Raw genomic sequence first — 22,526 nt, 5'->3', positions numbered from 1 at the left:
CTATCCTGAAATAGCTTCTGAAGCTAGCAGTGAATTTCTTTAAATAATAAATAAACCTTCAGTTTCTCATCTCAGGAGAGGGAGAGGTTTGTGCAAAGGTCAGAGCACCATCAAAGATTGTTTGTTTGTTTAAAAGATGGCTGGCAAGTAGGTTGTTTGTTTGGGTATTTATATCCTTAGGAGCAAAATTCCAGTTATGTGGGTTCAGCTGTGCTAGTCAAAGAACAAAATACTTCCTTAAATGAAAGAAATGAATTTGTACGTTTTTCTTTGTAGATAGTTTTGGAAATGTTTGTATTTGGGTAGTTGGAAATGTTTGTATTTGTAGAGTTCCTGATAAGTCAGAATTGACATCTGCTGCCTCTTCCCAGGAGCTCCCTGAAGTTCCTGTGAGAAAATTCCTCTCTGCCCTCAAGGGTGGGTTGTCAGCAGTGCAGCTGAAGCTCTGGGGGGCCCTGGACACAGTATTTGGTTGCATGAGAGTACTGTGGTTCTTCAGGCTAGAAGAGCTATTGTCTAGGGAAGAACAGTTATAGGTTTGCTAAAATGGGCTTTCATTAATAGATATGTCCTGCCTAGTAAGGCAAAGAAATCAAAATTCTTAGCAAGCCATTAAAAAAAAAAACAAAAACAAAAACAAAAGTCTAACCTATATTTATCCCTTTTAGCACAGTAAATCCGATGAGAAATTTTACCCTGAGTTCCTTGAATCAGAAGTGAAGAAGTGATTGCCATCCATTAGGTAATCTGGGCACCAGACCTTAGCCTCCCTGTGGCTTCCAGTTCTGTAAATGTTATTACAGAGTGTCATAGGAGCAAAAGAAAAAACCTCATTGATAAATCTGATATTTCCCTGCTCTTCTGAAAAGGCTTGCAAGAGTTTTTCCGCTTGCTAAAGCGAAGTTTGGCATGTGAAGAAGGCTCCTTATCTCCTAAAGAAAAAGTGTTGTCAGGTGAGGCAACTTTTTGCCCACCAGGCTGTTTGGAGAAACTCGGAGCAAGGAGTAATAGAAATAGGATGAAATACAGTAGACTCTAAGTACAGTACTGCATTTTCTACTAACAGAAGCTTTTTGGATGAACTAAGACTTCATGCATTGGCAACAATTGAGATAAAGGACAAAGCAGGTTAGTTGATGAAGTGTCTCTGAGCAGCAGATGTAATACAGCAGAGAGCAGCAAACAGGATTCCCAGATGAATCGAGGGAACTACGTTCAGTATAGAGAAATCAGGCCTTTTCTGGAAACCTGTGAATAATGTCATCACTTATGTTCAAGAAAGATAAATTAGAACTGGAACAGATAGGATAATCTGGGGAATGGAAGCCTATTGTATCATCGTGTATTGGAAAAGCATGGCTTATTATCCTAATAAAATGAAGTACAAGAGGGCATATGATTCCCTTCTTATGAATCCATCAGGAGACCAGTGTGAGGAAGAGAAAATAATTACTTACCTAAAGAACATGTTAGCAGAAGAGCAAATGAGTATAAACTCTCCACGAATAATGCTCGGCTGCAAATTAGAAAATGACTCTGATCTATTATGGCAATCAGCTTCCTAAATGACTTTCCAGTCAGAAGAGTAGGAGCAGAAATCCAAATAAATTTAAGGTGTAGCTTAGAAATTTGCGAAGGGGATTTTATTGTTTGTTGTCTGATAGCAAAATATTAACACAAATGATCTGGAGATGCTTAGAATTGTGTGCTGCTAATAAGTTTTGTTAAAGTATCAGTTGCTGATTGCTTTTTTAAGCTTTTGTGTCCACTTTTGAGGGGAGTGGGATTAAACAGAAAATGTGTATCGTGAACGCATTCTTCCGTAAAACAGAGCTGAAGTGTCTTGCTCTGCTTCTCCAAATGCCTTCTGCTGGTATCCAGAAAACTGATTGATGGGCACTGCCTGTAAACATGGCACAAACTTAAGGGAAGTGATGCTGCTTGTTTTAAATGTTGACAGAAGTTCTTTTGGGTGCTGACAGAGCTGCGACTGTGAGTAGAGGTAGCTCCAGTGAAAATCCACTGCTGGAGTGCTCTCCACTTCCAGGTGGAAAATGCAGAAGCTGGCGACCGACTGGCTGAGCAGAATTCCTGTAAAATGTTTGTGTTAAACTTTATAAATTCACTTTTTTTTTTTTTTTAATTAAAAAAAAAAAAAGAACCTAAAGCTGTGGCAGGGGAATCAAGTCGTGAACTTTTTCTTTGCATAATATTACAGCAATTCCCTGCCTCTGACTTCAAGGGGAGCTGATAGTTGCTTAGTTCTGTCCCTTACATAAAAAGAACTCATTTGAAATACTGAGCCCAAGCCCTCCTGTACCCCCAGCAATGTCCCCAGGTGTTGACAAAGGGATAATAGTAACTCCTAGAGGGACGTTGGGTAGAAGATGTGTACTGGGGACAGGATTGCTCCAGCTGCAGAGAGTTTTAAATCCTGGGTTCTCATTTTCAGCTGCTCAAATGAGTCAGACTACACTGGGAGTGTTGGAAATACCTATAGGAAATGCAAATAGGAACTTGGTATCTCGCAAATAACTGGCTCATCAGTGTAAATGGTGTCATGTTTAATTTATGGTAAGGTTTCTGAAGAACTTAATGTGACTTTTAAGGAAATAAATACAAATTATGAAATGCAGCTTTTAGCATACTCAAAAATAGACTGTTTATTCAGCAGAGAAAAAAGTTCATTTCAACTTTGTCAAGGTCTCCAGAGTCACAGTGTAATTTTTATAGATTTTGCTGCTGAAGTTTGCGTTCCAGTAATATTATGTGCTGTTGTGCTCTTCATCTGATCAGTCCAGCAATATTTGCATTAATTTATGCTGTGAATTGTAGACTGAAGTGAGACTGAGTTGGCTGCCTGTTGATCAGAGAGCAGTATACACTTCTCACCACCCTTGGCTTACATCCTCTGAGTGTCCCCTGAAATAAGTGGTTAGAGTACAAGTTCTTTCCTTGGTGTCTCTAGCAGGGTTTTTTTGGCACAGGTTCTCTAATATTCACAAGGAAATTAGTATTGTTTTTTTTTTTTTTTTTTTTTTTTTTTTTTCCTCTATCCAGCTGCCTCAGGCCCTGTGAGCAGTGCTGAGTTTATCATTCTAGCAGGGTGTTTTTCCCTGAAATTCCAGCTTGAACACTAGGGTTAGAGTCTGCTGCTTCAGGGAAGCGAGATGCTCAGACAGACTGGGACACAGAGATGGAGCAGGATACATCAGTCATGTCTTGTTCAAGCAAAACACACAGCTAGGTGAAACAAACAGACCAACTTCATATATTGCCTTTTTTCTTTTCATGTCCCATTTTCTTCATTATTCTGGAATAAGCATTTTTGGGATGTGTTTCTTGAACAGCTGGCTTTCCCTGTCTGTGGTTAACTGCTGCTGCTTTGTTTTGGACTGTGCAGTCTGTGCTGGTGATCTTTGGGTAGTGGAACTGTAATAACTGCCTGAGGTACTCAGACTTGAGCAAGTAACAGCTCCCTGTTGGCTGGTCCATATAAATGAATAGCCCAAAAAGCTTAGCTATGCTCCATCAGTAGCTTGCGCACAGAAGCTCAAATGTGCCTTCTGTGACTTCTCACAGTGCAAACACAGAGGGAAGAAGGGCATCACGAGCATCCTGAACAGGGTTTTTACTCTTCAGACTTTGCAGATTGTTCCTGGTATACAACAGACTTTAAAAACTGTATGTGGAGTGATTCCCTGAAATCATCAAAGGCAAGAAAGCAACTGGCTTACTGCCTGATTGTAATGACTTAATACTTCAAAGAGGATGTTGCTTTATATTAAAATTATAATTGCCTAGAATATCCAGTACTTATATAAGACTACAGAAGGTTTTTTTTTCACATGGTTGTGCTTTGTGTAAGAAACAAAAACAACAACAACAGAACAGATGGAGAAAAGGCATGTATTTCTTTACTAATATAACACTGATCTTTATAGTGATTTAATTATTGCATTATTACATTAATAATGTTTAAGCAGTCATTATAATAATTTCACAATTTTGACTCGAGGCTGGGGGGGGAGGTTATCTGAAGTGCACTGCGTTGCTGCCCCTGCCAGACAGTGCTGAGCATTCAGGGGGGTTCTGTGAGTGGCTGAACGTGTTGTCGCTTCCCTGACGTGGCTGGATGTGTGTGGCAGCTGAGAGCTCTGTGAAGAGATGCTGTTTCAGACCTCTGCAAGGGTCAAACCATCACTTGTAGGTGTTTCTTCATGGGTGCAAACTGTGTGTGCTGAAACCACAGTGTAAAGGTCATGGCTTGCCAGTAGCTGTTCACAAGGGCGTGCTGATGATTTCATCATGCAAAAGATGCCTTGCAGCATAGGTCTGTATTAACTGTTTGCTGAGAGTTAACTAGGTGCTGCAATACATGAGTTTTCCTTCTCACTTCAATGCAATGTGCAGTAGAAACTGATAGTGCTAGAGTATATGCTGCCCAAGTCTCAATAAAGAACAAATTAGTAGTAGCAGAAGAGCATCTATTTTCAGTGTTGCTAGGACTCAAATACTAGTTGTCTCTAATTTATAAAGACCATTTTGTCACTTCTAATCTCTCACATATCCTTGCAGTTGACAGATCCTTTTCTCTGTGGAGAAAAAAAGTTGATTGAAATAGGTTAGAAAAACGAGTAGTTCTCATTCTGTATACTATGTCAACAAGGCAAATAAACTTCTTCCTCCTCCTATTTTTCACTGTATTCTGTGAAAACATGTTAAGATTATTTAGATTTATATGGATAGATATTACAGCTTTTTCATATTTACTTTGACTCTGAAATGTGGGATTTTGCTTTCAGGGATTAGTTATTTATCTTACGAGTAGCTGTGGAATTGAGTAGACCTAGAGAAGGTGAGGTTGCTATAACTGTATTTCAGAAGTGTGACTTTCATTTTTCTGTGTTTCAGTTTTGGGGCATATGTGATCTTAGAGCTTTATGGGAGAAAATGGAATACCAAGAGCAGTCTTTTTTTCCTCCCAGTGTAACTTCAGTGCAGTCAGTTCTCCATTTGTGCGTGTAGTAATTTGCAGACTAATGTTGTCAGCAGCTGAAGCTGTGAGCTGCGCTGAGTCTGGCCCTGTACCCAGGCTGTAAAATCCTTCTGGAATTGGAGCTGCAACGGACCATTATGTAGATATAGCCTGTATCATTTCCATAGAGGCATGGTGCAAGACAGTACAGCTCCGGTATGGCTGGCAATTATGTCGAGTCAATAAGCCTTGGTGGGGCTGATCTGATTCTTTGTAGCGTGTCCCAAAGCACTCCTAATGTACAGATCTTCTGTCTGCTGGCCTGTTCCAGCTCCCACTTGGATGTTGCAGAGGTGGCGTGTTTGTTGCGATATACTTGTTACGGGGAGAGTTCCTAAGTAATACATGATTTCTGAACTGTGGTTGTCAATTTGTTTGAAGACAGCTTTGATCATATGCCCAAGCTATAAGTAAATAAGTTTTAGAAAAACAAAAACAAACAAACAAACAAAAAAAACCACAAAAGTTTGTGATCAAATATCTGATTGCTGGTTTTCACTCATACACCTAGTTATGCACCTGCATAAGCTGTTAAACTTGGTAACCTCAGTTGTCTCTGAGGAGGCATCTCCCAATGCTTACTTTGTGCCATGTGTTGGCAAATGAAGTACACCTACACTTCTCTAGGAAGAGTGTGAGATGCAGCCTACACAGAGAAGCGGGAAGATACTCAGTTGCAGAGAAGTTGGGAGGAAAAGCAGATGACTCTTAGAGACTTAGGTCTTATCATTTCTACTAACCTCATTCTTTCTTGTAAAGTGTGCTCAGAGGTAGTGCGTAGTCTTGCTGCTGCACAAACAAATGCTTCTGACTCCATGCTCTGCAGAGTCATCATCTAACCTTTCCTGGGAAAAGTGTCCAACTGCATGCAGGTATGCTGGCCCTTCTGCTTGACCCTTCCAGGTGGACAAACAGCTTAAGTTGTCCCTTGGTATAGAGCAAATCATACCAGCTTTCTATGGAGTTGTGGTCATTGTGTTGGAAGAATTCAGTGCTTGCCTTCTGTGCAAAAGGGGCTATGTGGGAAAGAAGGGTGCTGGTGGTCACTGCCAGGTGACAAGATGGTAAAATCATCTGCATGTGTGTTTTTAATACCACTGCCAGAGTTGTACTGAGGGAGTGAAATTGTGAATGCTTTCTTGGAAAGCTCTAGTTTGAAGGAGTTAAAGTCAATTTTTCTGTGACTGCTTTCAGTAGCCTCTTACCATATGCTTAGCCTCACGTGGAAAATATCTGGGCGTTGTGCTGTCAGGATAGGGCATTTGAGCAGCCTGCTGCAGTAGGTACTGGGAACTCATTGAAAGCCAGAGGGGATTTGATGCGGTAAACCTGGTGTAACTGAGAAAAGCATCTAGCATTATTTCTCAGCAAAACTCATGTGGCTTGTGAACGCAGCCTTCAATCACAAACTGAAATGCAGAGGCTTTAATTAAGGGCAGATGCAAAAGTTTCACAAACGATAATGATTCGGTCTTTTGAATGCTTGGCAGTATGTGTGGATGTGACACTGCTGTGAATGACCAAAAGAAGTGTTCTTTAGATAAAGCTGCTTTATATGATGAAAAAGGACAGTTAATTAAAGCTGAATTTAGCATTTATGCCTAGAGAAATTTGACACTTAGATATGTATTTAAGAACACTAGAAACTACGTATATAAGATACAGTTTTTAAAAAAAAAATAATAAAAAATGAATATGTGAAATGAGCATCCACTTTAGCACACTAGTGTTTTTCCTGGTGTTATAAGCTGTGGTATACATGTATACACCAGTTATGCTGTTTTACAAAGTAAATCACTAGTATAAATACTCGTAAATGTTATGAATTTGACCTAAGTTACAAGTTGTATTTCTTGCTTGATTTTTGATCTCTTCATACATCTCTTGTCTCCCAAGGTAAGACTAGAACATGTTACTCCAGGAAGTTGAGTCTTTCCCGTTTCTGAATAAATGCAGCATTCAAAGCTTTGTGTTTTGCTCAGGAAAACCTAAAATACATAATGAAAAAACAGAAGTTGTAGTAAAATAATGGATGTCTGAGATTAAAGTCAAAAAAAGGGAAGTTCAGAATGATAAATTGATAATGATGAGAGACTGTACTCTTTCTCCAAAGAAACCAGAAAATGTTGTGGTTAAATTATTAATTAAATGTTATTCAATTATACATGCATACATATTTCCCTTTATAATCAGCTTTTAAATATAGAAAAATATAAGGAAAAAATATATGGGCACTTCTCTCATTATAGGAAAGTGACAACAAAATTAATGTTTGGCTTGCCTTTTTTCTCTCCTTTCAGGTCCTCACCAGTGTCCTACCTGATCACAAGGAGCCCAGAGCAGATGTTGGAGTAAGCAATTTTTTTCATTGATGGATTTTTTTCACCTCATCAGCAGACATATTCACCAAACAAGAGATATGGCATTCTGCCTAAACAGGAGCTGGCAAGCTAGTTTTTTTTTTTTTTTTTTTTTCCTGTTTTAATAGCACAAGTTGGGTTAAAAAGAGTCAAGGCAGGAGTTAATAGGCTTGGGGATTGCTGTCACCCCATTCATTTATTTATTGAAAACCATTTTCAGCTGAAATTTACTTGAGGCAAACACAACTATCTAGACTTCTTGCTACTGCCATGCAAGTAGCAAGATCTGGATTGAGAGCATGGAGTTACGTTATCTCAATGAGGCTGACCTGGTGCTTTCTCCTTTTCATGTGCAGAGTATAAATAGTTCTGCTGTAGGAGTTGCCTTTGGGTTCAGATGAAGAAATGGCACTGATGGTAGATAGCGAGTTCAGTTTTCTATGTGTCTGGGCTGATTTTGGCAAAGGTATTGGGATATCTTTTCTGTATCTTAGGCTAGAGCCTCCCAAGTAATATGGAGGCTGCATGGGACAGCGAAACATTAGTCCTGCTACAGCTGAATAAAAGACTAAACAAGATCTGGGATTTTGGAAATATTAATCTAAGGTTCTGACTTGCCTGCATTACCAGGGCTTCCTTGGCATAGTTTCCAGCATTTCAACTAGTGTTTGAAAAATCTGTAACTTGTCAGTGTTCAATCTTAATGAAATAATCAATGCGTTCCATCTTTTCCTACACCTATTACAGGGACTTTTCTCTTTGGCTAGGCAAGATTATTAACCAAACTAGTCAAGGCTCATATCCTCACATTTATAATCGTAAGTACTCTTCTAGCAAAATTACAGAGGAACATTGCTCTGTAATTAGCATTACAGCAGCCATTCTATTTTAAGTCTAATTTTAAAGCCTTTCCAAGTTACACATGCGAAGTTTGATTGGTTTGTAGACTGCCAGTTCAGGCCCTAGGGTATACCATCTATCTCTAAATCAGTTCAGAGAAAGTAATATCCAGCATCATTTGAAATTAGAACCCTTAAACATAAGCATGGCTGTCTGCATTTAGGTCATGGGATCATTCTCAATTGTATTTAATTTTGCAAATAATTCCTAATTGCATTGTCAGGTTAAGAAAGTTTTATTCTAAATGAGCATAAGAATATGAAACAAGCGAGTTAGTGGAATTTTTTAAGCTCATAAAATTATTCACTTTTAATTTTAAGCCCCTGAAGAACTACGTGTGACACTCAGAGATGGTTAGTGGGTACACTGGCCAAAGCTTCCAGATCATAGATAAGAGCTGTGTCATCACCTCTTAGCCCTGATCATGTGGGGACTCCTACTTTGGGTTCTGAAATGGGTGTATAGTTCTATTTTACTGCAGAGAGAAGCCCCAAGCCTTTATCAGTTTCATTCCAAATATCCCTCTACCTCTTTCCAAGTGATAAGGTTGTGGCTGCGAGCACTCAGCTGCTTTGAAATATCCAATGACGGCTGCTATGTAGTTGTGCTGCAGAAAATATTCTTTTCGGGATAAGAAGGATGTTCTCTTGTAACATGAATAACCTGAGCTAACCATGCCCCTGTAGAGTTTCTGTTAAAAAATAAATAAATAAAAAAAGCTGTCATGTTGACTGATCTAAAGGAAGATGTTTGTGTGTTCACTCTAGCAAGTGTGCATCTCAGCGTGAGTCACACCTAGACAAGTACACGCTTCACTTTGGCAGTGAAAGCTAACCATGATCTTTGCTTGTATGACTGTTGTTTTTCTCTGGGTATTTCATATAGGCTTTTTTGTTTCCTTACTTCCTGTTCAGTACTTCCCAAATCTGCTGCTTTCCCAGGCTTCCCTAGACTCTCAGCTTGCATCTTTTTTTCTTCTGCTGCCTAAGTGCCAACCAAAACACAGGAAATCAATTATCTATTTTTAAGCCTGCATTTTAGTTAGGAATGAGCCGTAGCGGATAACTTAGCTTACCAAGTTGAAGACCAGTGTTGTGGCTTACCTAAATTGAGGATTATGATTTGAACTGTACATTTAATATGCACAAAAACCTATCTTGCTGTAGACATTTATTGCCGGTATGCAAGTATACAATATCCAGCTGGCCTTCCTGAAAGAAAGCAGCTGCAGGTTTGTTTGTTTTCTTTTGTTTTACCAAAAGATGTTGTTTCTTAGTAGCTACAAATTCTGTTCTCTTTTTCTCCAAAGGTAGCAGTTGTTTTTTGCATGCATCATGTTGATTTCACATGAACGCAACTTTATTCTGCTTGAATTTGGATACCTAAGACTATATATAATTTACCATGGAATTTTATTTTGATTGCGATTCCAACAGTAAAATCAGCGTAACATAATAAACACGAACTTTGTTTCTTAATGTTCTCTTGCAAAAATTCAGTATAACCTTATGATCTTAATATTATTTGCTGTGAATAGATTATAATTAGTTGTATATTAAAAAAAAATTATGCCTAGAAGGTGGCTGTGGACAGTTTTTTCCATTTTTCCCAAGGCAAGATGAATACTGTTGGACAAACTGACCAAATGAGACTTTAGCAATATGCAGTGAAGTATGAGCAAGGATGAAAAGTAATAAAGGAAAAGATGAGTGTTTTCCTCCTTGCACTGTATTCCTGATGGTGTGTGAAGGTGATTTTGATGCAAGGAATAGATATAGTGTAGTAGCTTAACTTATCTTTAGAAATTCTAATTGCATTAGCACATTTCTCTATACTCATATTGCAATGAATAGGTCCACCCTAGAATGGAAGCAAATGCTACTATAAACTACAGCAGTATAACATTTCTGTTGATAACCTTGCCTTGAACTCTGTGTAAAAGTAGCTTCATAGCCAAATACATCTGCATTTGGAACATATAGATGCTAGTGCCTTGGGAAAAAAACATAGCAAGAACAACGTTGGTAAAACACTGAAAATTTATCATTCCTTGTAATGTAGAAATTTGAAATATAGGAATAGAGAAAGAAGATGCAAAATGCAAATGCTGATACTGAATGAAAACTTTACTGCAGCTGTACACTTTGCAGCCTATTATTTTAAGGTTGTCAGACAGGTCTTAACAAAAGAGAGAGGTTCCTGCCCATAAAACCAGTATTGAACAACTTAATGATGATAGCATTACAGATGCATACCACATTTCTACCAGATAATGTGTCAAACTAGTATGTTGGAATGTAGTATTTTTTCTAGGTAGCAAGTAAGATTTCAAGGCACATGGCCAAAAAAATAACAAAACTTCAAAAATCAATAAATCTTGTCTTTTCTGCTTTGTTTTGTAGCGAAGCTTCCTGGGCTGTGCAACTTTTAGAGTAGGAGACTTGGTGAAGTCAAAGGAGCAACAGCTGACCCTTACCCTCAGGTAAGCATTTTTATCTGTAGTAAACCATGTCAGGTTAATAATCCCGTGGCATTTGTTGATTCCTGCTTGACTATGTTTGAAACCCCATATTACCTTAGGTATATTAGATATCAACTTGATGTGCTTCTGTTTCTGCCATGCACAAAGTCAAAATGAAATACCAATTATTTAAGCTGGAGTTTGCCGTGTGTCAGATTAGAGAAGGTTAGTAATTCTGTGGTATAACCTATAGCGAACTTGAGGTAGTGGGTTTGTTTCCAAGTCTCTTATTAGAAAGGAGTGTAAGGTTCTCAGTTTCATTTCGTGTCTGTCTTAAAGAATTAATATTGTACACTTGGCTGGTTTGGCTGTGAAGCATACTTAAAGACAGTGGACATAATGAGTTAAGACTTCTCTTGTGAAATCAATGCTGTCTGCTAACCTCATCATTACATGCAGCCCAACTCAGATGTCAGTGGGGTTCGATGTACAACTCTGTTCAGTGACACAGGGCACAGATCTGTAGGAGAGTCAGGTATAGTGTTTGAAATCTAGTTTTGTGCTGAACAGGTATTTATTAAAGCTCTGCACTGAAGAGTTCAGTTTTCACCTCTGATACTGATTTATGGCTGTAAGATAAATCAATATATAAATCAAGATATAAATCAAAACCCTTTTAAGGTTAGAGGACACATTTTAGATTGTGATTTTTCTTAAGAAATTCATTGGACTGTGTAAAATGCAGAGATGGTGTTGAGCTGATTTTTGCAAACCCACTGGAGGTTTATTTGGGATTACTAAGTATGGCAGAGCTAAAACTTGCAGAGCTAGTGCCCAAACTCTGTTTCTACATGAGCAGAATTTTCAGAGTGAGAAGTTCTGACAAGGAAAACTGCAACATGTGCAGCATGTGCAACATGATCTGGCATCTTTCGCAGTATGTTCTGCCTGGGATAACGCACATGGGTACTGTTTAGAAAAAAGAAAGGTTCATCCTACGTGCATGAGTTGAACATCAAGCAAGCCTTGATTTGGCTGGGAGTCTAAATTATGACCTGTTCAGTGATGATGATGTACTTCCATTATCTCGAGGACACTACATTTTTTTGAAAGGAAACCCGTTGAAATATTTTGGTTTTATTACCATAGCAGCCTTCAAACTGTAATAGCAGCTTTTCTACTATAACAGTAGTAATCACATACATGTATGTAGTTTAGAGGCAAAGTTAACAAAATGCCTTTATTTTAGCTTCACCCAAACACAGAAAATGCCATTATTACCAATAGGATATTTTTTTTCTTAAGTAGAAAACAGGATCAGATAAAATGTGAATTTACTACTCTCTATGGAAATGTTTTGGTAGATAAATCTAAGTTCATGTTGTAAGAGTCTATTCTTACAGAATTTCAAATTCTCAGTTTTGGGGGGACAAATTTTGCTTGCCTCTGTAATTGGTATATTGAAACCTTGACCTGAAAGAATGCCTTGGACAGGAGCCATAATAAGTGACTATGCAGTCAAATGTAAAATCAAAAGAATGTAAAATTTCAGGAAGCTGAGAACATTGTATAGCCTACCTATCTAATACGCAAACCAAAAGTTCAGATAACTAATGAACAATAAATGACAGCTTGCCAGCCTTGTTTCATTTGAACCTCTGAGCCTTTTCAGGTTTGCTTTTAAATAATATTTTGTCTTGTTTGTCCACTTTGTGCAGCTAATACTAAAAGACAAATGTTATAACAACTCTAATTTTGTCGATATATTATGTGATAGTCTTCAGTTGGTTTAATTTATTTATTTATGTTAAAAAAATATATTCCTAACCTTTTAAATATTGGATTGTTTCCTGGTTATGACTATTCAACAGCACAAAAGATGCAAATGATCTGCCTCTCTTTGATGGCATTTTATCCAGAGCAGTTTAGTAATCAGAACTTGTTTTTCTCCCATTGTTCTCTTGTATTTGTATCCGTTAGAAGGATGGGAGATATACAGAGGGCCTTGTCAGAGAATGCAATTTTATTTAATTTTTGTTGATATACTTTGGATGGGAGTTTGCCAGGGAGTGCCTGTGATTTAGTATTGCTATTTTGTTAGATCTGAAATACAGATTTAAGAATCTGGAAATAACGGTGTCCTTTAGATATTGGTCTAATTAGAGAAGCTGGTTATATTTTGACTATTTTTATTCCTGTTTAGTGTCATGCTCATTTATTGTGTCTTGCATTTGTCTTTCGGAGGTACAACGTTAGCAATATAGAAGTGTTTTTAAAGGAGTATTCTTGTATTTTGGCAATTATTTTGTGGAGGCTTTTCGTGGAGGACTGGCAGAGATCTATAATTCTATATAAGAAGTCATAGAATCATATAGGATATATTTATATACAGGATGTGTGTTATATATATATTTATTTCTATATATAACATAATTGTGTGGTGGTGTGTGTGGTGTAGGTTGTTTTGTGCTGTTTGGGTGGGTGTATGGCCTTTTGTAGAGGGCTAGTGATTAGTACATCCATTAGCTGCTTCCCACGTGGTGGTAGTTTGTCCTGTTTCCAGGAAGGTCAATTTTAGCTCAGGTGATTTGGGTATGATTTCCAGTAAATTAATATGTAAGAAGCAGCAAGCTTGGCAAAAGATGATAGTGCTCTTTTATGTTCTGTGAAATTAAGGTCCATCTGTCTGAGATGTTCCTCGTAGTAGGCAGTGTGAAAGGAGAAGTAGGCCACTTCACTGTGAAATTGGGGTAATTCTTTCCGTTCCTGTAAGCAGAGCCTTATAACAATGATTTCAACTCTACAAAGCCAGGAACTGGGATGGGGTGCATCAGTTGCAAAAATTATCTGAGCAAATGTGGCCATGGATGTCTGTCAGTCCTGTATTCTCTGGCCTTTCCTTACATACATGACTGTACTTTTTTGGAGGTTCTTTTTTGTCTATGCCATGGTAGCTTTCAAAAGTTCCAAACCTTTCAATGGTGTGCAAGTTGAAATCGTTAAAACAAGGGGCAGCATAGTCTTGTTCTCCATCCCCCCACCGGCCACTTTTCTGACTTGTCTCCTGACAGGAACAGCATCCAGACTTCTGGGTTTTCTGTTGAATTAATGAAAGTATTGATCCAGCAGATGTGTAGAAGTATCTTGTGCTTTGTTGTTTGTTCAGAACTCTTTTTTGGTTGCAATTGTGTTTGTCAGGCAATCAAAATGTTTGTTTATTCTGTGTTGCTTTGACCTCTTGGACAATGTCTATTTGTCTTTCAGTCTGCTTTATTTTAGCTGTTGTATTTCATTAATCTTGGGCAGGACTAAACCCATTTCCTTTCAATAAAGGAGATAAGCTATCTGTTTCTTGAAAAGTTGGGCAAAATAATCCTGACACACCATATAAAAGAGAAAAACAAAGTACCCCAAGCTTTTCCTCCCCCTCATAACACTGCCCCTCAAATGTCCTGTAGTTCAGTGGGCCAGCAGACATGTAACTACTTTTGAAGAGGAGTTAGATTCACCGTGTTGGATTAACTAAGTAAGGTTTGAAAGCAGCTCTGTCATTTCTGCAGTGGTTTAAATATATATAACTTCCTTGGGAAATAATTACTATAGAATACGATATATTTAGCTGCTTTTCTCTATTAAAATTCAGTATGAGCCTGTCTGCAACTACCTGGTCTCCTTCCTGAAACCATTTCTTGGCTGCTTTTTGTCACGTCATCCACCCCAGGAAGCAGACTTGACTTTTATAAGCCAGGCAAATCTCCCAGAGAGTTGAGGGAAAACTTGTTTTGACATGAAGCTTAATCAACATTTCACTGAAATCATGAAAATGGAGAGCTGATTGAACATCACAAAACTTTATTTATCTGACTGTTTTACAAAATGTTATTTACCAGTGGACATGTTTAAATCAATATTGGTTGAGATAGGCTTCATTGTGGTTTTGCAGAATAAACAAAAGCAGCAACATTTCTATACAAGAACAGTAATTTTATGCTTACGTATTTCAAAATATATTGCATCTGTGGAGAAAATGGATTTTATGGTGGTATGTATGTTAGTTTGTGCTAATTTCATTTGTTGTGTATTATGCACTGGAGAATGGGGCTGCCTGATAGCCTGAAAATCATGCCGTTTGCTTTTCAGGCAGTCAGTCACTTTGTCATCTATAATTAACACTGTTATGCAAATACACAGTCTGCTTCTCTTTTTCTTTGTGTTCTTAAGCCATTTTTTGGGAAGAAAGGTATAGCCATGGGAACCAATTAGCAGGCCTAAATTTACATGCTCAATACACAGTAATGAGACTCGATGAGTACTGCATTGGAGGTGAATGACTGCTGTTCTCGGTCCATCTAACTCACCTGCTTTTCCACTGCTAGCTTGTTAGTTCCTCTCTGGATGCCCACATCAACCTTTTAACATCAGTAAGGTGGGCATGCATTTTTGTTGCTTGGGAAGGTACTGGGTAGCTCTTTCTATTGTATTTGAGGGAGCTGGTATTAACCTGGAGGTCCTTAAGGACTTGAGATGGTAAGCAAATCCATACATATGATAAACTTTAATATTAAAAGTGTTAGTAAGCAATTGTAGCTTTAAACCTGAGCTGATTTCAGGACAACTTCACAAATGTCTGGATTTGACTAAGTGAGCTGAATAGCAGTTGTTGCATTTAGCTCTGATGAAAGTATTTATTTCATCAGAGAAATCCAAAAGAAAAGTATTTATTTAAGTTCAAAACCTGCAGTTTCACCTGGAACCACCTCCTCAAGGTTCGTGAGATGGAATTTCAGTGTAGATGGGTGTAGATTGTCACAGGACTGCAGCTGTGGCAGGTGAAGTGAGCACTGGGGGATGCAGGCAGGTTGGATTGAATGGTTACTGATAGACTGAAACATTGCCAGCTTTGCTGCTGAAGCCTGCATCCTCTGGTGTTGCATTCCAAGTCTGGTTTAGAAATCACTATTCTACCACCCTGTCTCTGTTTTTGATAACATTCCAAATGCAGATGCTCTGTGGACAAACATGAGGCAGTTGTCCCAAGCTGCGTTAAAAGAAATTAAAATCATTGCAAATTTTCCAGTTGCAGAAGCCAACTAGAGTTACTGCCAAATATGGGCTTCTTGACATTGACAGGTATTTATTCTTACTGTTCTGTTCCCCATCCCCATGGTGTGTGTAAGTAAAGTTGTGATGCAGATTTGTCAAGGTGCCATCCTCGTTGTGCAATACTAAACTCCTGTGGGTCTGTACCGAATCTTGTCTTGTGACTATAAGCGTTCTGCTGCAGGGACAGTCTTCACTGCAGCGTGGCAGTGCAGAGTGCACTTCTCAGCTTTATTGTACAATAGCAAATAAGCTTTTTCTAACCTAATATGTTATGAAGTATCCTAAAGCCAGTTAATTATTTTCCTGATGCTCTGCTTGACAGTGTGTGTGCCTTCTCCTGTCTGTCCAAGCAAATGGCATGAAATGTGTATATCTAATGTGTAATACTGTTTGTTTTAGTGCAAAGTAAAATAATACAGTTTCCTATTTTATTTCAGTGTGGTCAGCGGGCTTCTTATTTTTCCCACTGCATCAATTCTGTTTCTCACTTTCAATTTTCTTTTAAACAAATTTTTAACCTCATGATGTTGTTGGAAAGTTTTACACGTGTGACATGTCTGTTGTTTGAAGACTCATGTGCCAGTGGTATTTTAAATTCAGTGTGTGACACAGCTAATGATGGCTTGTCTCTGGACATTTATAGAGCTTTTTGTCGACTTGTGTGCCTCTAGCATCAAAAAGAAACTTTGTGAAGTTGTTTTTAATTGTGATTTTGTATTTCCATGTGGAAAGTTGACAGACATGAGGGAAGGAGTACAATTAAAATGCAACAGTCCTACTGTTCAGTTTTATTGTTTTCCATTGTCTGCTCCTGTAGTTGCTGCATGTTTTGGATTGTAATATTACACGTGTATTAAAACAGAACATGAGTGATTTTGAGAAGAAAATAAATGAAAAAATTGATATAAAGTGAAATTACATCCATTGTATTTCTTTCAACATGTATGGAGAAAGCTTCCCCTTGTGTGCTGCTTGTGCAGGCAAGCAATGCAGTGCTCACTGCCGTGCAGGGGGCATGCTTCTAGTAGCAGCAAGGAGGGGATATTCAGTTTTCTAAAGAAAATGAGATGACTGAGAAAGTGTGACTAGAATTTCCATTTTTATTTTATTTAACTCAAACAACTTAGCTCATTGGCTTTTATCAGTTTATTTGCAAATTGAATAACTTTGTTGCTCAGTATTCACTTATACTCTTAATTTACACTGGTGTAACTTTGCATCAGGTCTGTTTTATCTAGGTCAGTGCCAGACTTGTAGGTCTCTTTGGCCATAGAAATCACGATTCCTAAAAAATGGAAGGGCAAAATTTTACTTCTGATGGTCAAGTGAATGCAAACTTTTTCCTTTCAGGAAACAGTCAAGTGCTGTTGCATATTTAAGGCAGCTTGGCAATGAGATCATCCACTTGACACTTCGATCAGGACACATTAAGCTACTGAAAAATTGTCAGTCCTGTAGTCAAGCATTTGCTATGATTTTTAAAAGTATGTATGATATGCTAACATCTCTTGTATTCTCTTTTTCCTTAGAAATGCTGTAGTCCATTTGCTGAGGTAGCCCAGTTTGCATGGTAGTTGTGACCTAGGAAGGAAAAAAATGAAGTGAAACCTCTATGTAGTAATTCAGGGGAACATTCTGAATTCAGAAGACACTTAAATTGCATTTTATATACTTCAGGATTAGTATGTACCTTTGCTCATAAACACCCTTTGGACATTGAACCTTTCATCATTATTTTTCTTCTGTATACTTTGTTAATTAACAGAGGCTTCTTCTTGGGTTGCAGGGCTATCCGGAATTGGTTCATTTTGCATTCTTTCATTTTATTGTCACTAATGAATTTAGCTTACAGCAAATTAAGTAGTGACACATGTAAAGTATGGAGAATTATGTGTAATTTTCAAGCTTTTATGTAAGAACATATTCAAGCTGTGTACTTGCAAGATGAGTATATTTCACGGAGTCACACACTGAAGTATAATGGCTTGTAACAAAATATAAATGTTGAAATTTGAAGCTTGGAGTAGCTATGCTTGGAGATTTTAATGTAGAAAAAAAGCAAGGTTTGAGTTGGCATCATAAATGTGTCCATGCCTGGAAAGACGGACGTATGTGTTTAACTTTAATCAGCCTGAAGAACTGGCTTCCTCTGACCTAATTTAGACCTTATTACAGCACACAAAAATAAAGTTGATGTAAAACTGTGGGAGCCCAGCCCAGAGACAGGGCTCTGCCACCTGGAGCAGTGTTAGGAGCACGTGCTGCAGGATAGCCCGTGCGTAACAGCTGGGCAAAGCTGAGGGGCAGCAGGTGTCAGCTCGTGTGCCCTGTGCTATGCCAGCAGCAGGGCTGCAGCTTGCAGGTTTCACCATTTTGCTGGGTGAAGTGTGGAGAACAACGGTTGGGGGATTTTTCTTTCCTTTACTGACATGACGCAAGGATTGTTTTCTGAAGGTCAGTAAGGGTATTTGTGTTGAAGTAGGGTTTATTTTCCTGCAGTGAGAGCTGTCCCAAGAATGTGGCAGTTACTGATGGAAATACACATCTAACATAACTCTTTCTGAAATTTTTTCTTGTTTGCCAGCTTCCTAGTACCTCTTCTGAGCATTTTCTGCCACCATTTTGAAGTTTCCAATTCTCTGTTTTATGATGAAAACTTCCCTTGTTTTAAGTCATGTGCAGTAAACATAATAAGCCTTATTTTTAATGTTTGCTTTATGGATGTAAATAATGAGTTAAGTACGGAACAGTAGCTATACAGAACAAAGAAGGAACTAAATGTTTACTGAAAATATTTTTATCGAAGAAATGAGATGCTGCAGGTGACCTAATGTCAGATTTCTTTCCAGAACTTCTGATGGTGGGAAGACAGTTGGTACCATTGAAGTCAACCTTGTGAAGATGGGAGAGTTTGAAGATGGGGAAATGGACCACATCACAACGGATGCACAGGATCAAAAGGTAGCCACTCAGTTCATTGCGCAGAATTAATTAGAACGATTAGAGGTACCAGATGATGAAATCACTTATACCACGTTGGGTTAAGTGGTTATTCAAAAATTTCTGGAATGAAGTCCTATGTACACTTCATCTCTATGAAGTAAAAATCCTTTTTCATGAAATGTGGAGAGTAATATTCTGTTATCAGTTTCCTAATCACTCCCCTTTTTTAGAAAAAGAGTTGATTTTGACCTCAGTTGACCCTATTTAATCACTCCTGATCAACAATTGTCCGTAGAGACGCCATAAATCTGATTTCTTTTTCCCTTGGACAGTTCCTCTGTTTTCTGCCCTTGAAGTCCTGTTCATGTGGATTTCTAAGTGCAACCTGTGCCCACAATACTGAAAACCTGGAAAGAATGACAGACAGGCGAGCCAAAGAAGAGGTGAATCCCCTTGCAAAGGGGCAGGTTCAGCTGTATTTTATGGGAGCACGTAGTGGTGGAGAAAATCAAGAGGGGTGGAGGGTGGCAGCAATGGTACTTAAGAGTGCTAGAACAGGGTAGTGTTGAATAGGGGGTGTATGCAGGTATTTTGAGCTGGTGGACTCGTGGTGAGGAGTAAGAGGAGGGACAAAAGGTTTTAGGGAAGAAATGGTGTCCACTTGGCAGGTCTTGCAGCCAGAAGTGGTGGAGATGCAAGATGGGGATGATATGTGGGATTTGGAGATATGTGGGAATGGATTTGGGAGGAATGGGGGATCCAAAGGAGGGGTGGAAAAGATGGATGACAAGAGGCTTGGGCTGGGGAAAGATTCATAAATGACCACTCTGAATAACGTTATTGGGGTTTGAATGGTTTGTGATTAATAAGGTCTTTTTCTGAGGCCCTACTATGATGACAACTGAAATACAGCTGCTGCCTCTGTCTGAAATACAGCTGTCTGTGAAGTTTCATTTTCACTGACAGAATTTTTGCAACACTAATATTATGATGTACTTCAGATGCTTCCCTTATTCTGCTCTTGATGGAGGAGAAAAAAACAACTAAGTTCAGATAATGCTGCAGGAGATGCAAAAATAAATACTCCTTATTTTTTTCTTTTTTGAGGTAACAAAAAATACTATGTTATAAATAATGTATATTTGAAGAGAAGGGCATTGTTCTCAGTATCTTTCCTGCTTAGCCAAAACAGTCTGCTTTTGGGCCAAACTCTAAGGATATATTTTACACTATTTTATTTGTATCCATCCTCATCAAAAGGTCCCAAAGCCTTTTTAAACCCATGGACTAAGGGGACCAATTCCAAAGCAGCCAAAAAAAACACTGAAATCTTTCTGGTTTTGTACTGTACAACCTCCGTAAGATATGCAAGACTAACTTTTTCTTGCCTTCTCTTTCATTTTTCTTCTATTTCAAAATGTGGAATGAGACTTCACACAATAATTTCAGATGTTATTAATGGTCTGTGTCTGTTCTGGGGTAGCCAGAAGGCTTTTAATAACACCTTTCTAATGCTTTTAATAGCACCTTTCTAAGGGGTTCTAATACTTGCATGAAAGAGTAACCTTGTGACAGCTGTATTTCTCGTAGTCTTTAAAGGATTCAATTTTTAGGAATTAGTTGTCATGGTGTTGCATCATGGAGCCCTAGTTTGTATGTTCGTAGTGAGGATGCAATCTATGAGTATATTCCCAAGAAGTAATTGCAAGAAGGTAGAGTTGCTGTATTACTTCAAAGAGAGAAGTTCTGCATTCCGTTTGTGAACTCATTAGATACACTGTGCCCTAGGGATTGCTCAGGGAGGAGTAAGCTGATAAGTCAATTCTACCTGAGATGTCAGCTGATAGGGAGCACGTCATGTCTTCTCTTAGCTTCAAGCTCTGCAGCAGAACATCTAAAAAGAATTCTGCTACCTGATTTTCCTATCACCTTCATAAGCTTTTTTTTTTCTTACTGGGGGAGGAACACAAAATATTCATCTTAGTACAGTTAGCATGTCTTCATACCAGTTGATTTCTCCAAAAACTTTAACTATTTCTACTTTATACATTAACCTAATCAAAGGAATCTTCTTCTAATTCACTTATATAACAGAGGACTTTAATTGTAAACCACAACCACATTTTAAAGTTTTCTTCTGGTTCCTACTTTTCCCTTGTTTAAAAATTCATGGAGTGCTTCCTGGCACTGTGCATGTGAAAAATGTCGTGTTGAAAGAAATCCCTCTGAAACCACAGAAGAAGTCAAATTATTTTAGCCTCTGCCATTGTTCTGGTAGGAAACCTTTTTGTTCTATTATGTAATAGCTGGTAATATTTTCTCACTTTCTCTGCAGTAGTTCTGATGCTGGTACAATATATTGGAACACAAATGTAAAAATAAAAATGTAAATGGCAATTACTGGCAGGGCTGGGAAATTATCAGTGTTGTTTTTTAGTCTGCCATTTATGAACTGCTTTAAATTTGCTTGTTATGCCAGAATGTGTAATGTATGTGGTTGTGTTTCACTTGTAGTGTGCATTGGTTCGTGAGTGTACAGCCCCTGAAGGCCTAAGTGGCAAAGACAACTTGCCTTCTTTAAATGCAGGTAAGTATTCTAACTTCTATTAGAGATGGCTGTCGGATGCTCTATCAGGTCCTGAAGAAGTTGCAAAAATTTGTAGCAGAGCTCTTAAAAAGCTCTTCAAATCATGTAGAGATTCTTAATTTTAATTTTTTATACTTTTTTGACAGTATCATTTTGTTAAGAAATGTGAAAAAAACTTTTTTTTTCAGTATGTCAATTATGCTTTCTGAAATGCTACTGAAATCTCCCACTCCGGCATCTTTACAATTCAGTAATTTTTCAAGATTGTCTGTGACTTCAGTGGGCATGGAATTAACCTCATAAGTTTATGTCATGTCATTGCTTGATGTCCTGTTAAAATAATTATGTGCCATTTGCAATTGAATACCCAGGAGAATTAATCTTTCTCATAGCTGATGCCACGGCAATTTCAGTTCGATCTGAAAGCTGTCTGTCCTAAAACTAAGGAAGTTGTTGGCAAGTCATTCTCAATTCTAAGTCAGCTCTGGCTTGAGTGTACAGTGCTGAACTAGAACAATTTCGCTTTCAATATACTGAGAAATATTACATGCTGATATGCTGCACTGTAAAAGTTTTATTAGCCCGAGTTTATGGATCTCCATTGCTCTACAGTAAGAATGTCACAGATAAGTTATATGGGTCATCAGAAACCACTGCGCTGTCAAGTATTCGGTGTGTTTGCTGCATGCAGTTGAAGAGAAATGTTACTGAAATTTTAAAACCTTTTAAAACCTTTATTGAAACTTTTTCATATTACTTCATTGGCAGGACTGGAGACTTAGTAGTCAAGATTTGCAGTCTGAAGGAAGCGCTAGAAACCTACAGAATTAATTTTCTTATGCATGTGTAAAAGCTGTATTTTCCTGTGATGTGTTGAGAATAGATCAGAAGCAGGGAAAAACACCTTTTTCAGAATGGCCATTTCTTTTTACTGCTTCAATGAGAGACTAGAAATGTCTGTGGAGAACTTTTTAATTGATTGAACTACATCTCGTTCTGGAGATTCCTTAACTGGAAATAGCTAGAGACAGGGAGAGTGTCTTATATCTTTAGGTATCTATTTATGGCTCTTCTTGGAGGTGAGATACAGAGCCAGTTGCATGATTTGGTCAAACTCAGTACAGCTCTTAGATT

At 38.2% G+C, this 22,526-nt stretch overlaps 1 protein-coding gene across 24 annotated transcripts in view; it reads left to right on the top strand.

The window, feature by feature from the left end:
• The window catches only part of INPP4B (inositol polyphosphate-4-phosphatase type II B), a 379,692-nt gene that overhangs the window by 171,173 nt on the left and 185,993 nt on the right, over positions 1–22,526 (top strand). For 19 of the 24 annotated variants that reach the window (XR_011096138.1, XR_011096139.1, XR_011096137.1 and 16 more), the window contains 5 exons: positions 7,339–7,389; positions 10,701–10,780; positions 18,700–18,823; positions 19,138–19,248; positions 21,320–21,392. Coding sequence is in view for 21 of the 24 variants with exons in the window: in XM_068680804.1 (XP_068536905.1) it covers positions 7,339–7,389; positions 10,701–10,780; positions 18,700–18,823; positions 19,138–19,248; positions 21,320–21,392 (439 nt within the window). In the remaining 3 variants the exon portion in view is untranslated. The remainder of the gene's footprint in view (positions 1–7,338; positions 7,390–10,700; positions 10,781–18,699; positions 18,824–19,137; positions 19,249–21,319; positions 21,393–22,526) is intronic. The other 5 variants (XM_068680811.1, XM_068680807.1, XM_068680815.1 and 2 more) reach the window with 3 other exon arrangements.

Source organism: Anas acuta, chromosome 4 (assembly GCF_963932015.1).
Source record: "Anas acuta chromosome 4, bAnaAcu1.1, whole genome shotgun sequence".
Taxonomy (NCBI): domain Eukaryota; kingdom Metazoa; phylum Chordata; class Aves; order Anseriformes; family Anatidae; genus Anas; species Anas acuta.
The sequence above is the reverse complement of the archived record's forward strand: the minus strand, read 5'-3'. Positions and strand labels throughout refer to the sequence as shown.